An 18,250-nucleotide genomic window follows, 5' to 3' on the forward strand; every position below is an offset into this window, starting at 1 on the left:
GGCCCACATAGATACTCATCCATTCATATGTAATTGGGACGAGGCCACCCTTAAGTGCTTCAGCACATCCAACACAAATTTGGTAAAAAGAAGATGAACACTGAGGGTAGTGAAAATATAGTCTTACACATACATGAAGCAGTCCCTCAAGACCGCAACATCTCTGCCCACAGAATTGTTGTTGATTGCCTGAAATTATAGGTCACTCCACCTAGAAGTGGGATCGCGACCCCTAAGCAGGTTTTGCACCACTTAAGAATCCTTCGGTGACGCGCAGAAGAATGCTTGACACCCATAGAGAGACCATACCTGAATGGGAGAAGTAAATACCAAGGTAGTTAGGATCAGGATCCTACGTAGGATCGAGACGGGGGATAAACGATCGGAGGATCGGGATCAAATCGTAAGATCCTACAAAATACACATATACAAAAAAGAAGAAGTGATGGATGATGCGCAACGAGGCACGAAGTCACGAATCACGAACAGAGAAGCGGGACTGCGGAAGCAAACCGGCGTAGAGGCAGAGGACTAGAGGAGTTTAGTGCAGCGGCGACGGTTAACGGTGGTTAGTGGTTGCATCGCAATTGCGTCTAGTCTTCTGGAATTTTTTTGAATCCTTTCATTTCTAATTTCACTTAGTTTTTGCTTTTGGAGAAATTCACTCAATTGAAAATAGAATTAGGGTTTGGAATGGGTGGGCAAATGGGTATTGGCCTATTGGGTAAGTTAGTGGACCAAACCATAAAAAAAAAACCTAATTAAAATATGACCCACTAACGAGTGGGATCGGATCGGGATCCCACGATCCTACCTCAAGGATCACAATCCTACTAGGCTTACGATCCTTTTCACGATCCAAATCAAAATTACACTTGCAAATCGTAGGATCTTACAACTTACGATCCAGATTGCGATCTTGACTACCTTAATAAATACAAACTATTGTTAATAAAAGAAGGACCTCTACACCAATTGAAAAAGCAACTCTCAAGGCCCAGAAGATGCCCAAGACACAAAACACAAAACGTCTCAAACCATCCTTATACACATTAAGGGGAAACTCCTTAGGTATACACTATCTGTTCAACCCATAATCATTATTCTCCCCCTCTTTGCTAACCTGAGCATCAGTGTAACATCCAAGGACCCACCTTTGGTGTCCACGTATCCCTAAATACAAGAAAAAGAAAGTCATGTCACGAAAAAGTAGTTCAATTGAGCAACTTAAAACATTATCTACGTCATATATATATACTCATACTTAGGTTTGACATTCCCTTACCCCGAACATGCACCATAAGGCTAAGGGGGACTTGAGATTATCCTTCTATCTTCATCGTCCATATTATATTTTTAATGATGCTGGGATGTTGATTATGAGATCATACTTCTGGTACAAGAGTTGTGTTGAGAAGTCAAGTGCGGAGTTGAAGTCCCACATTGGTTAAGTTTGTGTGAGGAGAAGACTTTATAAGAGATGTGACCCATAGACCTAATGCCTTAATGTTTTGAGTTAACATGTGACATCAATATCTCTTGCTCATCGACCCATGAGCTCCCCTATATCCCCTAACAAGTTGTACAACACGTCAACACCACTAATAACGGTTGTCATGAGCATGAGACCAATAGAAACAACAAAACCAGCATGGAGAATTGGAGATCCAACCCGGCCCACCGCAAACGTACATTACATTGGATTTGGGGTAAACAACAAAATTTAATGGACAAAGACCCAAGATCACAGGGTTGGATTCAATGCAATCATCTCCTCTTCCTACTCATTTTCCGAATATAAATAGAGGGCCCCAAAGGCACCTTTCCCCTAAGAAAATTGATGTGACACTATAGAGCTAACGAAAGAGTACATGGCCCCAAAGTCACCATATCGTTTTGTCTACTCGAAATTTTACCCTCTAGATTCTAATAAATACATCTATTTATCATTGACCAAAAAAAAATACATCTATTTATCTATTATACTGTACAAGAATCCTTTGATTCTCCAACCCAATCAGGTATCAATGGTTGTTATGCTGATTGGGAGCTTCCTCTTCATCTTGACAGTTGGAAAGTAAATAATTTCATCCTTTTCAGCAACCCATCTGCAAAGTAAAATTAAACCATTTACAGAACGAAATCATAAATGAAGTGGTATTTATTTCTTTATAGACAAGTTGTTAATTAATTACCCGTAAGTAGTGACCAGATGGTGAAGGAAAATTGAGAGCTCTAGCCTGGAGAGTTCTATTCCAGGGCACAGTCTCTGTCCACCACCAAATGGTGTGAAACAATGGTTACTAGTCCCAGTTCCAGCTCCAATTCTCTGCACCCATACAATAACTGAGTGACTATTAGCATTTCATCAACTTAATTTTCTTCAGAATTAATTCCAAAAGAAACTAACAAAAACTGATTGAATTGTCAATCTGGTCCTTAAAAAGATTTTGCCGCTATCATGTTAATCCAGGGATATGTAAAATGTCAGTCCTACTAACTTGACCAATGTGTTAGTTGATCAAATACGACCGAACAAACTAACTGAATCGATATTTTACACATTTAGAGAATTTCGAATGTATTTTTCTTCCAATGGCTAACTTCCTAGTGACAGAATTTGTGAGGGATCAAATTGACGATTCACTCCGAAAGCTTCTTCTTAGCCTTATAAAATCATTTCAAACATTCACTATGGTTTCTTGATATAGCTACTAATGTTGACATATTGGTTTAGATGTTTGATTACTTACCTCCCATCTCCATGGATCAAATTCAAAAGGGTTTTCGTAGATCATGTCATCCATGTGAACAGAAGTTAGAGATGCCACAACGCACCAGTCCTTAGGAATTAGGTACCCTGCTCATTCATAATAGGGAAACTGCATAACATTTTTCTCTGTACTATTTAATTCTTCAAGGCCAATACAAATGCCATCTCCTTTTGGAAAACTCACCTTTAATATCTACGTCTTTGATTGCTTTTCTCCAAATGGCGTTCACAATATTTGCCATTCTAAGAGTTTCGCTGATAACCTTGTGGGAAGTAATGAAATATACAAAACAATAAAAATTGTCACATTTCATCACTTAATTAATACATTGCTTGCATTAACCAATACCTTCAGCACTTATTGTTATAGAATTTACCATTTTTTATGCAAAATAAAATTATAATACTGGTTTTGCTTTGTGACAACTAAGGCTAATTAAAGAGGAGAGACTCACATGTTGGGTAAATTGCAGTGACAAGTAGTCAGTCCATGTATAATCATCTGAACAATTCTTCCGCCTCTTCAAATCCATGTTCTCCTCCTGCAATGAAAAACTCAATAAATAAAAGGAACAAATAATCTTAGTTAATGATTAAATAGAAGTTATTTTTGTTAACTAATCCACCTATTTTTCTAACAAATTAATTATAAGCCATAAATTGTGTTGTTTCTTAGATAGACTTGGACTTGTCAAAAGTTTACTAGACTAGAACTAAGTCTCGCCCAACGGCGTCTTTGGACTGGTCACAGACTTTCTAAATCAAGGGCTCACAAGAAATGCACAAGACAGGGACGACACTCATTATAAGGCGACTCAAATTCCTTTTGGGTCGTCATATGGTCAATTGGGCTTGTATGTTTCTAGGGGACCATTTATATATGTAATGTGGTGAGTCATTCCCTTTTGATATAGGAATGACTTGCTCATATCCTTTTACCTTGAGCATTTATTGTTGAGATTTAGAGCCCGTTATCCACATAGATAATCTACTTAGGTGCTGCTCAGTGCTTACAATGTATAAGGGCTCTGGGGCCACATTTGTTTTTTTTTTCAAGAGCAAAGATAATTTATTCAATGATAAAAAGAAGGATACATCCCAACAAGATGGGGAAAACAAAAAAATACACCAAACCACCCGAGAAAAACTGAACAACCACCCAAAATAGAAAAGAGCGACCTCCCTAGCACCTAGAAGAAAAATTTTCTTTAATAACTGCAGCCAACCCTCGAACGACATCATCATCACTACCAGAAAAAGACATGCCTACGAACTTAGCAAGACACCAAGCCTTCATTGCTCGGGTGAAATAAGGACCCGAACGAGACGGGGGCATTTGTATAAGGGCCAAAGGTCCATTAGGAAATTAAGTTTATAGTTTACATCTTTCCTAATAAAAGGAAAATATTCATTTATAGTCCATATGTTTGCTTGACTTAATACAAACTTACAAAGGTGACTAGGTCTTAAAGAGTTCCTATTTCCATTAGGGTTCCAATTTGGTCAGCTTCTTAGTTTATTGAACGTGAACAAAACTCTTTGCATATCAAAGTACCAAAATACATTATCTACCAAACAACAGTAACTTTTCCCAATGAAAACAACACAAAAGCAGAATTACAATCACAAAAAACAGGGAGAGTAAATAAGAACAATAAATTGAAGTGAGTGTGGTGAGTGACTGAGTGGTAAAAGACACAAGAAAAGAAGATAAGTGGTAGTTGTGGAAGAATTAAATTGGTGGTCCTGGCCTTCAGAGCCGCTCAATTTAATTTGTATCGTACGGCAAGGAAAGAGCACACACACTCCATATATGCATATCCATGTGGGCCTTAAAGTTCTGTACGATTTATAGTGCACTAAACTCAGCTATGTGTGACATAGTGATTAGCTTACTTCGTCTTTTAACTATGAAGTTGAGAGTTTAATAATCATTCATAGGAATGAAACGTATTTCATAACCAGCAGCAAAGCAAAAAAATTAGTCACTGTTGTTGTCGACGGTAGACCATGATCTAAAAAAAAGGCAAATGACTCTTTGGAGTAAATAAAGAAACATACATACCAGTAATTTGGATAGAGCCAGAGGGTAGTCACTGAGAAACTTGACAGCCATGGTCATAGCCGTTGGAAGAGTCTCTTCTCCAGGAATCATCATCTCAATTATGTTCTCGCTCATAATTCTCAACCAAGACTTTGACTCACCCTTATGCAAATCACTTAAGAGCACATCCACTACATCATTCACTCCACTACCCTTATTATTATCATTCCTTTCCTCTATTATCCTCTGCACTATCTTTATCATTCTCTCCTTTGCCTGCACTGACCAACGTTAGCTGTAATTGTTATTATTAATCCAACAATGAATAACAATAATACTATTAATAATACTCTACAACATTTAATTTGAGTATGGGGGAGAAATAAAACCTTCAAGGATTTATATAGTCTTGTTCCTGGTAACTTGATTGGTAAGCAAATCAAGCCTTTGATAAATTCTTCAAATTCTCTCTTCAAGAAGTCTAAGTCTTCACCAGGACCAATGCTCATCAGAACTCTTACCAAAATAGTAAATGTAATCTGATATACATATATGACCAGGGGTAAAAATGTTAAAAATCACTGATAGTCATAGTCAATTTAAAATACATACATACATAAATGACTTAATCCTCAAATTGCTCCCTGTCTTTGTCTCGCCGTCTGAACTAAGTCCCTCGTCGAAATTTTTTTAGTAAAAGGTCCTCTTATATGTAAAGCGTTTGGAGCAAGTCCTCGCCGGAGCCCGAAACTCCGGCGAGTGAGCTGAGTGGCAGGTAAATGCTGATGTGGCTTTATCCACATCATTTTTAATTAAATTTGAATGACACATACTTAATTATTAATTAAATTAAATTAAAATTATTAATTAAAAAATCCTTAATTCGTAATTTCAGAAATATCAAATCCTAAATAAACACACAAAAATTAATGAGTATCATCAATGTTCTTCTTTTCATATTTTTAACCCAGAATTTTTTTTCCTCAACCAAATTTGAACTCAGAAAAACCAATCATCTTCCTCACATTCTTCATGTTCTTGAACAAACAACCAACCCCAAAATCAAGATCAGCCCCTCCCCCAAACTCAGAAAATTTACCCACAAATTTATCTTTTCCAAAACAGCATCCAACCCACAAAATAAAACCCCAAAATCTAGAAAATCAGAAAAATTGGATGAAGGTTCAAGTGAATTGGTGGGAGGCTGAAATTGTTGGCACGTTGGGGTCTAGGCGGTGATATTGGAGTGTTAGTTGGGATTGAATTAATGGGAGAGGAACTAGGCAAAGTGGGTTATGGGCATAAGCTTTTTAATTTCTACCAAGCATCAAGTAGTTGCAGAGGACATAACAATTGGGGATATGGTATCAGCCTAACCAGAAATTGAATGAACCCAGAAACTGATTGAACCCAGAAATCATAGCCCCTCAACGAATCCTTTTTATAAGTTGATTGAACCCAGAAATTCATCACTTCATCTTCTTCTTCTTCATCAACAAAGGACCCATGAAAACCTCACCACCACCTCTAACCCCCACCCCTACCCTCAACCAAAACCCAACCCTTACCTGCAACTGGAATCTCAACCCCACCACCACCTGCAACCGAAACCTCCACCCCCAACCCCGACCTGCAACCAGAACGTCAATCTCTCTCCCTTTCTCTCGCACTTTTCCTCCCAATCTGGGTTTTCCTCGCTCTATTTCTTTCCCATCTTAGGCGATTGTGCGGATTTTGGTGAAGGAGAAAGATGAAGAAGCCATAAGGGTTTGGTGAAGGAGATAGATGAAGAAGGCAGAAGGATGAAGAAGGCATAGATGGAAGAACGTGTTTTGGATTTAGGGTTGAATTAGATTCTGGGTTAGTTTTTGAATTTTGGATTTTTTTTAAATCAATAATTTTAATTTAATTTTAATTTTAATTATCCAAGTGTAAAATAATTTAAATTCCACATAAGCATCATTAATCCACTCAGCATGCCATTTCATCATTCACCGGAGTTTCGGGCTCTGGCGAGGACTTGCTCCAGACGTTTCACATATAAGAGGACCTTTTACTAAAAAATTTCCGGTGAGGGACCTAGTTCAGATGGCGAGACATAAATATTAATGTGCAATTCTAACTATAACATTTAATACATGTACTTATAATATGCTCTAAAGTCTTGCTGAAAAATCTCTTTTAATTAGTGAATCAGTAAATAATGTCATATCAAATTATAGTATTTTGGATTAACTTGTTTTTTCTCTCATAGTATATGCTTGGTTTAGCATCAATGCAAATGATAAGGTGATTTTCCCAAGGTTATCTAACAAGAAGTTATAATTTGTCATTTTGAGTTAACGTAGAAATTAAATGAGGAGAATTAATGATTAATGGCACGTCGAGTTCATCGTGGATCTAGGTTGAGTTCAACACAGAAATCCAAACACAGACATAATCAATTCTCGTACACAAAGACTACATATAGTCATGTTTGGGTATATATTGAAAAACCACGGTAAAGTTAAAATAGGTTCACACAAAAACTAAGAGAAGTGAAGACCTTTTTGACTTGATCTTGAACGTATATTGGTTGGTGGGTAGTCCAAGTAGCAAAGCATTGTTTGACAGAGTGCTCAATATCTCTTGTAATTCGAGTTTTGAAATGTGGGGATCGCAAGAAGCCACCAAGAAGTGCATGGAGTTTCCTATGAGTGTTCCCATTCATTTGGAGTATGGAATGTTGTCCCATTAGTTCTCTAATTGATTTTGGATAAGCAGGGACGAAAATGTTCCCTTGATTCTGCAGAACCACCTTGTTCACCTCCGGGTCTGTAGACACAATAACACCAGTTCCCAATATGTTCGTCTTAAACACACTACCATACCTGCATAGACACACATGACACATTCATACTGGAAATTTAGAGAAAAGAAAATTATCATGTATATATAGCATGTTTAGACAACTTTCTCTTTTCTCATAATGAATTTCAGAAGCTAATCACACAAGTTTTTTCTTATACTAACTCTAACTTTAAAATCATTTTATAAGAATTACTAAACATACATGTACTTTCTTTCTATTTTCCAATAGATTTCTTTATGTTTCCCTATAGATTCAAGAAAGTTTCATAGACTCATCTGCCAACCCTTATCGCTCAGTGCGCCGAATGTGGGATGATATATTAGTCTTACGGCTACTAATTGTGAAGATAACTTAATTAATCAAGAAAAAAAATGTTTACACCCAAAATCAAATGAAAAACAGATAAAAGAGACTAATGATAAGTATAATAGTGCAATAATGATATCCTTTCTCACTCACGATGTGAAGCCTTGATCCAAAATGTTTTTCTAATTTGGGGCGAGTGTGCTAGTATTGTTGGTGTGGGGCGGAGGTCACTAAGGAAGAAGTTTGGGAGGCGGTCTCCACAATGGGCCCCTTCAAAGCTCCCGGGCCAGATGGATTTCAAGCTGTGTTTTTTAAGACGTATTGGCATATCATAGGGGACGATGTGTGGAAACTAGTACGAGATGCTTTTGCTTCAGGATCTTTTGACTCGGTGGTGTCAGAAACTCTTGTTGCTTTAATCCCTAAGGTGGATGTGCCTAAATCATTTAGGGAGCTACATCCCATTAGCCTGTGCAACGTGCTTTATAAAATCATTACAAAAGTGCTGGTTCTTCGCTTGCGGCCATGCCTTCAAGAGATGGTGGGTCCTCTTCAAAGTAGCTTTATTCCGGGTCGTGGGACGACGGATAATGCTATTATATTGCAGGAGGTTGTTCAATTCATGCGGGCGAAACAGAAGAGAAGCAAGAATGTCATTTTCAAGCTTGATTTAGAGAAAGCCTATGATCGAGTTGATTGGGGTTTTTTGGAGGAGACTTTGAGAGTGTTTGGGTTTCCACCTCCAACCATTGCTCTCATTATGTTTTGTGTTTCCTCCTCCTCTTTGTCCATTATTTGGAATGGAAATCGTTTACCATCTTTTCGGGCTACAAGGGGGCTTCGTCAGGGCGACCCTCTATCCCCTTATCTCTTCGTGTTATGTATGGAGCGGTTAGCACACCTTATCCAGCATGAGGTAGGGGAGGGTAGTTGGAAGCCAGTAACCATCTCTCAAGGGGGTCCGGGGATCTCGCATTTATTTTTTGCGGATGATGTCCTCTTGTTTGCTAAAGCGAGGTTGATCAAGTTAGGGTGGTGCACCAAGTACTTGACCGCTTTTGTGGGGCGTCTGGCCTCAAGATTAATCTAGCTAAATCTAAGGCCATGGCTTCCTGGTGTGTGGACACGGCGTTAAAAAACAGAATCGTGGCTATCACCACAATCCCCTTTACTGATAACTTTGGAAAGTATCTGGGATTTCCAATCTACCAAGGTCGGGCAAGGAAGGAGGACTTTCAATTTGTGGTGGATCGTGTCGCTTCCAGACTAGCAACGTGGAAAACAAATTTGCTGAATAAGCCAGCTCGGGTTACCTTAGCTAGATCTGTGTTAACAGCGATACCGATGTATGTTATGCAATTAAATTGGCTCCCACAATCAATTTGTGATAGTCTTGATGCTGTGGTTCGTAGGTTCGTCCGGGGGAGTGCTCAGGGTACCGGAGTCAGTATGCTAGCTTGGAAGAAGCTTATTCAACCCCGCAGTAGTGGTGGCCTTGGCATCAGAACAGCGCGCATGAGTAATGTTGCCCTGCTTGGGAAGCAACTTTGGAGTCTGGTGCAGCGTGAAGATAAGTTTTGGGTCAGAACAGTTGCAGCGAGGTATGCTGCTGGACCGGGTGTACTCTCTACGGGGGTTATGAATGGCTCAGCATTCTGGAATGCCATGATGAAAACCATAAATTTATTGCGTGAGGGGTACTCGCTCCGGATCGGTAGCGGCAAGTCCTCCTTCTGGTACGATGAGTGGTCTCCGTTTGGTCGATTATGTGACAAAGTTCCATTCGTCGATGTGCATGATTTGCAGCTTACGTTGCGTGATGTGTTTGCCTCGGGATCTTTTAATTTTGGTCTCTTATACACTGTCCTTCCTGCTGATCTGGCTACGTACCTGGGGCAATATCATAATGTGGTGTGCGATGAAGAGGAACTTGATTGTGTGGTTTGGAACCAGAACTTGGATGGCGAATATTCTGTGAAGGTGGGCTATCAGTGGCTGTTGGAGCGTGAGGAGAATCCTAATTCTATGCTGCAGCCTTGGCATAAGGTATGGAAGCTTCAAGTTCCTGAGAATATAAGATTTTTTGTCTGGCAAGCCTTGCATAATGCGGTGCCCACCATGGATCAGCTTGTGCACAGGAACTTGGCCGTGTCCAGTGCCTGCAAGCGGTGTCATTCGGCTCCTGAGACATTACTGCATTGTGTCAGAGATTGTCCTATGGCGAGGAAAGTTTGGCAGGCTATTGGGATTGTGCTTCCCGCAAGCTTCTTTCTCCCAGTGGAGTTCCGGGATTGGTTTGAGAGCTTTCAGGGTTTTGGATTGACGGTTTTCTTGGCTACCATTTGGACCATTTGGAAGCAGAGATGTCGGTTTTATTTTGCGGGAGACTTGCAGGTTATTCATTGCGTCGTTCGGGAAGTGCATGCGTTGTGGGAAGTTTTGAACCGTGCGTACCCTCAAGTTGTCTCGTTGCCACAGCCTCGGCTGGTGTGGTGGAAGGCCCCTCAAGAAGGTTTTGTGGCGTTGAATACAGATGGAAGTTCTCTTGGCAATCCAGGGGAGTCGGGCTTTGGAGGTGTGGTGCGTTGTCCTGATGGGGTGTGGCTCGTTGGGTATGCTGGGCATATTGGAATCACTGATTGCCTCCATGCTGAGCTCCTGGCGTTATTACATGGTTTGGAGTTGTGTTGGCAGAGGGGTTTTAGGAAGGTGGAGGTCTTTACTGACTCTAAGGTGGCGCTAAGCTTGGTGACCAACTTGTACTCTGCGTTCCATGTGTATGGTGCCATTATTAGTCGCGTGAAGCTGCTACTGAAAAGGACCTGGGATGTGCGCTGCGCCCACTTGCTGCGTGAGGGGAATTCCGCCGCTGATTTCATGGCGAAGCTGGGCACCAGTTTGCAAACTTCGTTCGTGGTGTATGAGGCCCAGCCTCTGGGGATTGCTCCGCTCTTACGTGCCGATTGTATGGGCACTTGGCATCGTAGGCTCTAGGAGTGTTCTTTTGTTTTTGTTTCTTTTCAAGCATTTGTTACCAAAAAAAAAAAATCCCAATAGCTCAGACTATCTTTTGGAACATTAATTCTAGATATATATACTATAAGTTTCTTTTTTATCTCACCAATGTGCGACTTCTATCACTTTCAACCGGTGTCAACACTTTCATTAGTGTCTATCCAACATTTTCCTATGACATGTGATGTATGTAGATTGAGAAAATAAGATGTATTTAAATGCCAATTTTATTAACTGTTGTAAAATGGGGATAGATTTGAGGGGATAAATAATGGGTGTGGTAATTAATAGTGCCTGCAGAAGTAACCGCAACCGCAGTTCCACTACACACAACTGCGCATCACGTGGCTGACTAAAACCTAAATTTCAGAATTTCTTAAAAATAATTAGATAGTTATCCGATTAGAATTCATTAATTTCTTATAATATAATTAAATTTAAGTTTAAAAATATATTTTAAAAAAATATGAGATATGATTAGATAAATGTGTAAAAGTCAACGGATGACGGGTTCAAGTGGTATATGTTTGATTTCCATTAAGCAAAAGTCTCGAGTTAAAGGATGGAAAAAAACTATTGCAGTAAAAATTAACCCCACCATGATGTAAATGTTCCTGACTTCAACATGATTATCTCTGAATAGGGGTGTACAAGGGACGGGTTTTGGTTAACCCTAACCCGGCCCTAAATATTGATCGGGTCAATTCATAGACCCTAACTCGTCTCTAGACCCGAAGCAACCCGACATTATGCGGGTCCAATTTAGGACGGGACCGGGTTGGCCCGAGGGACAATAAGTTTAAGACTATTTGATACTAATTGTAAAATTTAAAGATAATAACATACTGAAAGAGTTATAAGTTGGAACTATTTTTTGGAATAAATAACTTGAAAGGATCCAATTCTTTCATAATCTATTGCACTTGAGGTTTACCTTTTGTTTGATCATTTCTTCACCTGTCTCACATATGCATAATACACACACATGATTTTCTCTTGTTAGAACATGAAAGTGTGCATAGTTTGACAAACGTTTATTTAATTCATAAGGTAAATGTTAGACATTTTAATCTCATCTACATGGTAAGATAAATTTGAGCATCATGTATCACAATTTAATCATTATAACAAATTAAAATTTTATAAAATATATATGTGGGACGAGCCGGGTGACCCGAGTGTCAACCCGAACCCGACCCTACCCGAAGTAGGGTAACTCAAAGATCAACCCGAACCCGATCTCTTTTAATGATCGGGCCGGGTTCAACCCGGCCCTAAAGGCTTGGGCCGGGACGGGTTGGCGGGTAGGGCCGGGTCTTGTACACCCCTACACACAAGAGTTGAATTGTAGCTATAGGTAACTCTAGTTACATAGCAGAAGCAGGCTTTTAATACAGTTCTTCTTTTGATTTGCTCTTCTCTCTCTAGAAGCTACAAGCAAACTACAAGGGTACAGCCATAAAGGTAGATATTTATTAATGTATCATGATGGATGGCGTTAATGTTTCTGAATAATAATGAAGCTCTGTAATCTGTACCTGCATTTCTTGAGCTACATTCATTCAATTCAATTTTACTGGTTGTTTGTGGTGACTCAGGCAGGCTAGGTATTCTCAATGTAGAAAATTGTACATGTTAAAAGAAAAACATAGCATCAGAGGCGGACCTTCTTGGTGACGGGAGGGAGCTAGCTCCCTCAAAATTTTCGGAAACAAAATTTTAAAAGGTATATTTGGGTAAAATATAAAATTTAACAAATAGCTATATATATTCTAATGTGTATATGAGAACATAACAACTATACTGGTTTGGTGGTTCTGCACAGCGCTCACTACATGGAGGTCTGAGGTTCAAATCTAACCTCAAACCCCCATTTTACAGGTTTTTTTACATTTTTAACAGCCAGTTCCACTTTGCTTTTGACCAGGCCTTAGTTGAGTTGTAAAAATATTAAAACTTATTTTCTTTATTCTATAAATATTTTTTTAGATTTCACCTATTTTTTCCTTATCATTAATTGTAATGGTAATTTTTATATTACAAATTATTAGTACATCTACCAAACAATCTCAAAATGAATCCCAACTCATTGAAAGGTGAGAGTTTGAAATATAACAATATTTTTTTATTTGAAATAAAATAGAGAAAAAGTTTGATGCACCGACGGTGTAAAGTTTTTTTACACCGTCAACCAATCAGATTTCAAGAATGTGAGAAAATCTCTTTTTTCATTTAATTTCTTTAATTGACATGTCACATCCTTGAAATCTAATTGGTTGACGGTGTGAAAAAACTTTACACCGTCGGTGCATCAAAATTAAACTCAATAAAATAATATACAAATGTGATAAATCTCCCTCATAAAACTAATCATTAAAAGTAAAAGAAGTTATTCAAAAGTAAAATATATATCCATAAACTAAAAATTGAATTCTTTTTTGAAACTAACTAAAAATTGAATTTGAAAGAAAGACAAGTAAATTTTAAAGATTATTAACCTAGCTTATAATAAATTTTCAACATTCGTATTATATGAACTATTTTTTTACGATGAAATGTTTAGGGTCCGTAAAAAAAAACTATTTTTTTACGAAAATATGTGTATTAATAAGGAAAAAAATATTCTAGTTTATGTATTGAAATCTTCTTTTAGCTCCTTCAAATTTTTTCTTCAAGTTCTGCCACTGATAGCATTTCTTGACAGTTATACCACGTCTAGTATAGTAAATAAGCTAGGTCTCATAAAGTTGAAAATACATGTTCGATCATCTGATGAAAAGTCATATATTAGAGCTGGAACCAGCTATAGTTTCTCAAACAGATTAAAAAAACTATACAACCACACTACTAACTTACTTAGCAGCCATTAGTTCTAGCTGCTTATAATAAAAATGTCATTAGTTCTAGCTGGTTAGTTTCACCCCACATGTAGAACACGTAAAACTGACCTTTGACATTTGATGTGCATCACACAAAAGATAGATAGAATGGTAATTTTATGCAACTCCATTTTGTAATAAATAAGAACACTTTCATGATGAAAAGAAGGCAATTACCTTTAAATTATGGTTAAATTAACTTTACTCACCTACACACAATTAATGTGACTGTGATTTAATCCATCAAAACATCCTTTCAAAAGCTTTATACTTATTCCTGGTACCTTTTTTCTGCATAGTCTTAATTTGTATATATTCAATTCAAACAAAACTTACCGGCTAAGAAAGTTGATTGTGAAAAGTAAGACTTTCTGTTACAAGACAGAATATATTTTCGATGAAGGAAAGTGAGGTACTTAAAGGAAGATCACCAACCAATACAGTTTTTATATTGGTAGCGGAAATCGAACACATAATTTTTTAAAAGAAATAGTCTACTTTTACTATCTGAATCAGCACGTGTTAGTAAAAAAAAACATATTGTGTTACTATGGTTTAACTGTGGATTTTTATAAATATAACTAATACGTATCTAAATAGAATTAGTTACAGATTAACTAAGAATTGACTTATAGAAATAACATATTCCGCTATAAACTGCCCATTTAGTCCTAGAGCCACTACTATGTTTGCTTTATATGAATAATTTTTTCTTCTTGTGTGCTTCATTTAATAGTGTACGTGTGGACCATGTATAAGGACAAAAATGTCACCAACACATGGCCACCGATAAAATTATGCGAATATTGTAATGGACCACAAGGTTCTTAATTAAAAGGTTGGGCCTTCACAGAGAATAGACTAGAAGGAGAAGAAGATATAATTATATATAGTCATGGGGATAACTTGGTGGTTTACATTTCTCAGCTACATATTAATAACACATATATATGCGCATAGATAGATATATATTCCTTATAAAGAATCTCAAACATATCTTTCTATTATAAATTGACCGTTGACAGTTCTTGTCACTCGGGAAATCACTTTGTGTGCATCAATGATGTAATGTCCCAACCGTCTTCATGGAGAAGATAAGTGAGAAGCAAAAAAGGGAATAAAAGAAGAATGTGTTGGAAAGCAAAGCATGCATGTCACATTGCACTCGTAGTTGAGAATGAAGGGGATGAGCTAGAATGCCCAAAAGCAAAATCAATTAGATAAGAAGCAGATATATTGAAACATTATATTCATTCTGAAGTCAAAATCAATTCTAAATTCTAAAGCAGAAGCTTCCATGACGGTGTAGCTTCTGAGAGCTAGCCGAATTGATTTTGAGAAAAAATAAGCTGATACAAATTAAACATATCATGCATTGTGGGTAGAGAATAGAAGTCTTACAGGGACTTGCGCTTTGTCATGAAGCTGACTGGATTAGAAGTGTAGCCACAAGCAATGAAATCAAGGGTCTCTCCAAGTAAAGGCCAACCCATGTTCCCTTTTGGAACTTTTCCATTCTTCTTCACTCTACTCTGATCCTTCTTCACACCTAGAAACCACCAACATAAAAGAATACCCATGAGAGACCATAGTCCCATTATCCAAGCCATGTTATCAAATAAACTCTTCTTTCCCTTTTCTTGTGATGACTCCAAAGCCCTAGAGATTCTTGTTCAACTTCAACCCTCTTAATCTGATCACTTCTCAGTTTCAGTTCATATGCAGCAGCTGTTATATGTTTGGGTGAAAAAGAAAAGGGAAAAAAAGAGAGAGAGAAGTGAAAGTGTTAAATTGAATGTTTGATAAGTGAAGGAAGGAAGAAAATTCTTTTTTGTAGTTCTTCCCAAGGGGGGTGAGGTATAAATGAGAGTAAGGATACGCATATTGAGAGGGAGATTCTGAAGATCTAAGCTTCAAGCAATCATTTAATATGATAGCCTTATTGGGCTCCCCTAATCAACCCTGATCTTTTATTTTGTCTTCACTCAATCTAGATTGATATATTACCCGGACTTCTCCACCATGAGTATAACCCCACCCCATGCCCAATACTACATATCTACAATTATTTTTCTCTTTCCTTTTCATACATCTTCTGTCCTTTCACTTCCTTGTGAATCTTAAAGGTTATAATAAGCCTGATTAGCTGTCAGTTTATCCTTTTGTTAGTTACTAATTAGGAATGAGAATAAATTCTATCTTATTGCTCGTCCGTGTTGAAATCAACGCAAATTTTTGGAGTCAAAATTGAACGTCGATGTGGATATCAACGCAAATTTTTGCTTGTCACCTTTTACTAACCGAGTGTTAAATTTCAATTGTGTTCCATTTAGAGGTAGAGTCGATTGACACTAATTAGCGTCGGCTAGCTACCTATTAACGTTAGTCTAGGTTGCACGGGTACCGGTACGGTGCGGTACCGGGTACGTGGTACGGCATTTTCAAAAAATCCTAAGTGCGGGTACGCCTGGGTACGTTAATATAGATATATTTATGTATATAGTGAAGTAAAAATAGAAAATATAGGCTATGTCAAACCTCTAACATAGACAATAGCACAAAATCAGAAATAGCTCATAAACAACCCCTAACATAGAGCTTTAAACAAGAGACAATAACACAAATTAAAATAACATTCAAGAGTCATAAAATTGTTCAACATCAACAACAACAAAAGTCTTATCTCCCTAAGTGAGGTCCAATACAAATTAAAATAACATTCAAGAGACATAAGATTGTTCAACATCGCAACAAATAATCAAAATGATAGATTGTTCATCAACCAACATCAAAGCATTCAAACTCCAACAGTGTTAGTCTCATCATTCCCTTCTTAAGTGAAATGAACGGCCTCCAAATCTGGTTCATCAAGGGAAAGAGAAGCAACATCAAGCATACTATTCCCTTCAAAATCCCATGCATCTCCACCTACATCCCACATTTTGGTCTCACCTTCCATATAACTCTTACTCTTTCTTGCAAGAAGACGAAGATTTGTATGTATAAAAACTAGGTCATTAGCTCTTGTAGGGTTGAGTTTATTCCTTTTTGTGGAATGGATGAAGGAATAGGTACTCTGATTCCTCTCACAACAAGAAGATGATGGTTGTGCAAGAAGTTTCAAGGCAACTTGATGAGGACAAGGACAAGGACAAGGGTCATGGAGCACTAAAAGGACTTGGAGGACCAATGACAAGGGCTAGAGCTAAAAAGGCCAAAGAGACTCTTCAGCAAGTAGTGGCAACCATTCTTGAAGACAAAGTGGTAGAAGAGATGGAACCAAAAATCATGATGATCATTCAGGCCCAAGAAGAAGAGCCAGCCCACGCATAGGGGCTGCCATGTGATGCTTTGTTTTATTTTATTTCAATAAAGATGCAAATGACCAATTGAATAAGTTGGATCCAAATGCATTATGTTGCTGAATTTTATTTTAGTGTGTTTAATCCACTTCAAGTGGTGTGTGTGTGCATGGGGCGCATGAAGGGCTTAAAGGGAGGGACCCATTCCTTTCTTAAAACTCTTTGAATGTGTTTGAATTTGAATAAGTTCTGAATGGAGGAGTTACATCAGCAAAGTCAAAGGATTGAAGAGCTTTCAAAGGCAAGAATGGAGTTACAAAGACAACGAAATTAAGTGCATAAAGAGCATTGAATGCTATGTTCCCTGGTCAGAATAACAGTCAAGAAAGGGAGTTACATGAAGCAATCAGCCACTAAATACACGTTCAGGGCTGAAGCATATCACTATCTTCCTCTTTTAATTTGTAACTCCTAGCCTAGGATTCTTCTAGAGAAATTACACCTCATCATTTTTTGTAACTAGGCTGAATTTCCTTCTTCTTTATAAGGACCACTCCTTCAATGTAATAGACAGATTATGAATGAATTAGTATTTTTTTCTGAGTGATTCAGATTTGTGAGAGTGATTCTCATAGTTCTTGAGTGATTCAAGAATTAGGCTTATCAAGGGTTTGCCACCACCTTTGTGTGAAGTCTTCATCTTCCATTTCACTAAAACTTCCCCTCTTTTCTGTCCATTTCCCTTCTATCACGAAATTCTTCTTCTTCTTTCTCACATTTCAGAGTTCTCATCATCCAAGATCAATCCTAGACGATCCATTTCAGCCCTTGCATCAACTTGGGGCGTATCATTTGGTATCAGAGCTCCGGTTCTAGGATTTTGGTTTCTTTTCTTATCTGGAATTCTGGTTAGCAACTCTTTGTCATTTCTTGTTACCTTGATTTTAGTTTTTGTTTCTTTTGGCTGAACCATTGCAAAAGTTAAGCCTTGTTAATTGTTCAGAATCAAAAACAAATTACAAAACGAAAATTCAAAAAAAAAAATGGCTGAATGGTTCTTGTTTAATTAGCCAAATTCAA

General features: G+C 37.8%; 1 protein-coding gene across 3 annotated transcripts; it reads right to left on the bottom strand.

The window, feature by feature from the left end:
* Positions 1 to 1,021: 1,021 nt before the first annotated feature.
* On the bottom strand, positions 1,022 to 15,971 carry LOC130711421 (3-epi-6-deoxocathasterone 23-monooxygenase CYP90C1-like). 3 transcript variants are annotated; one of them, XM_057561021.1, is made up of 10 exons: positions 15,270 to 15,971; positions 7,363 to 7,687; positions 5,207 to 5,356; positions 4,839 to 5,093; positions 3,229 to 3,315; positions 2,958 to 3,036; positions 2,754 to 2,860; positions 2,196 to 2,329; positions 1,286 to 2,108; positions 1,022 to 1,173 (listed from the first exon to the last, which is right to left on the bottom strand). In XM_057561021.1, exons 1-9 carry the CDS (start codon positions 15,476 to 15,478, stop codon positions 2,018 to 2,020), a joined length of 1,437 nt encoding a protein of 478 aa, XP_057417004.1. In that variant the 5' UTR covers positions 15,479 to 15,971; the 3' UTR covers positions 1,022 to 1,173; positions 1,286 to 2,017. The 3 variants fall into 3 exon arrangements, with proteins under 3 accessions (XP_057417004.1, XP_057417005.1, XP_057417006.1); XM_057561022.1 differs by having other exon boundaries at positions 2,196 to 2,346; positions 15,270 to 15,969; XM_057561023.1 differs by lacking the exons at positions 1,022 to 1,173; positions 1,286 to 2,108; positions 2,196 to 2,329 and having other exon boundaries at positions 2,754 to 2,882; positions 15,270 to 15,964.
* Positions 15,972 to 18,250: the final 2,279 nt, after the last annotated feature.

Source organism: Lotus japonicus, chromosome 4 (genome assembly GCF_012489685.1).
Source record: "Lotus japonicus ecotype B-129 chromosome 4, LjGifu_v1.2".
NCBI lineage: Eukaryota > Viridiplantae > Streptophyta > Magnoliopsida > Fabales > Fabaceae > Lotus > Lotus japonicus.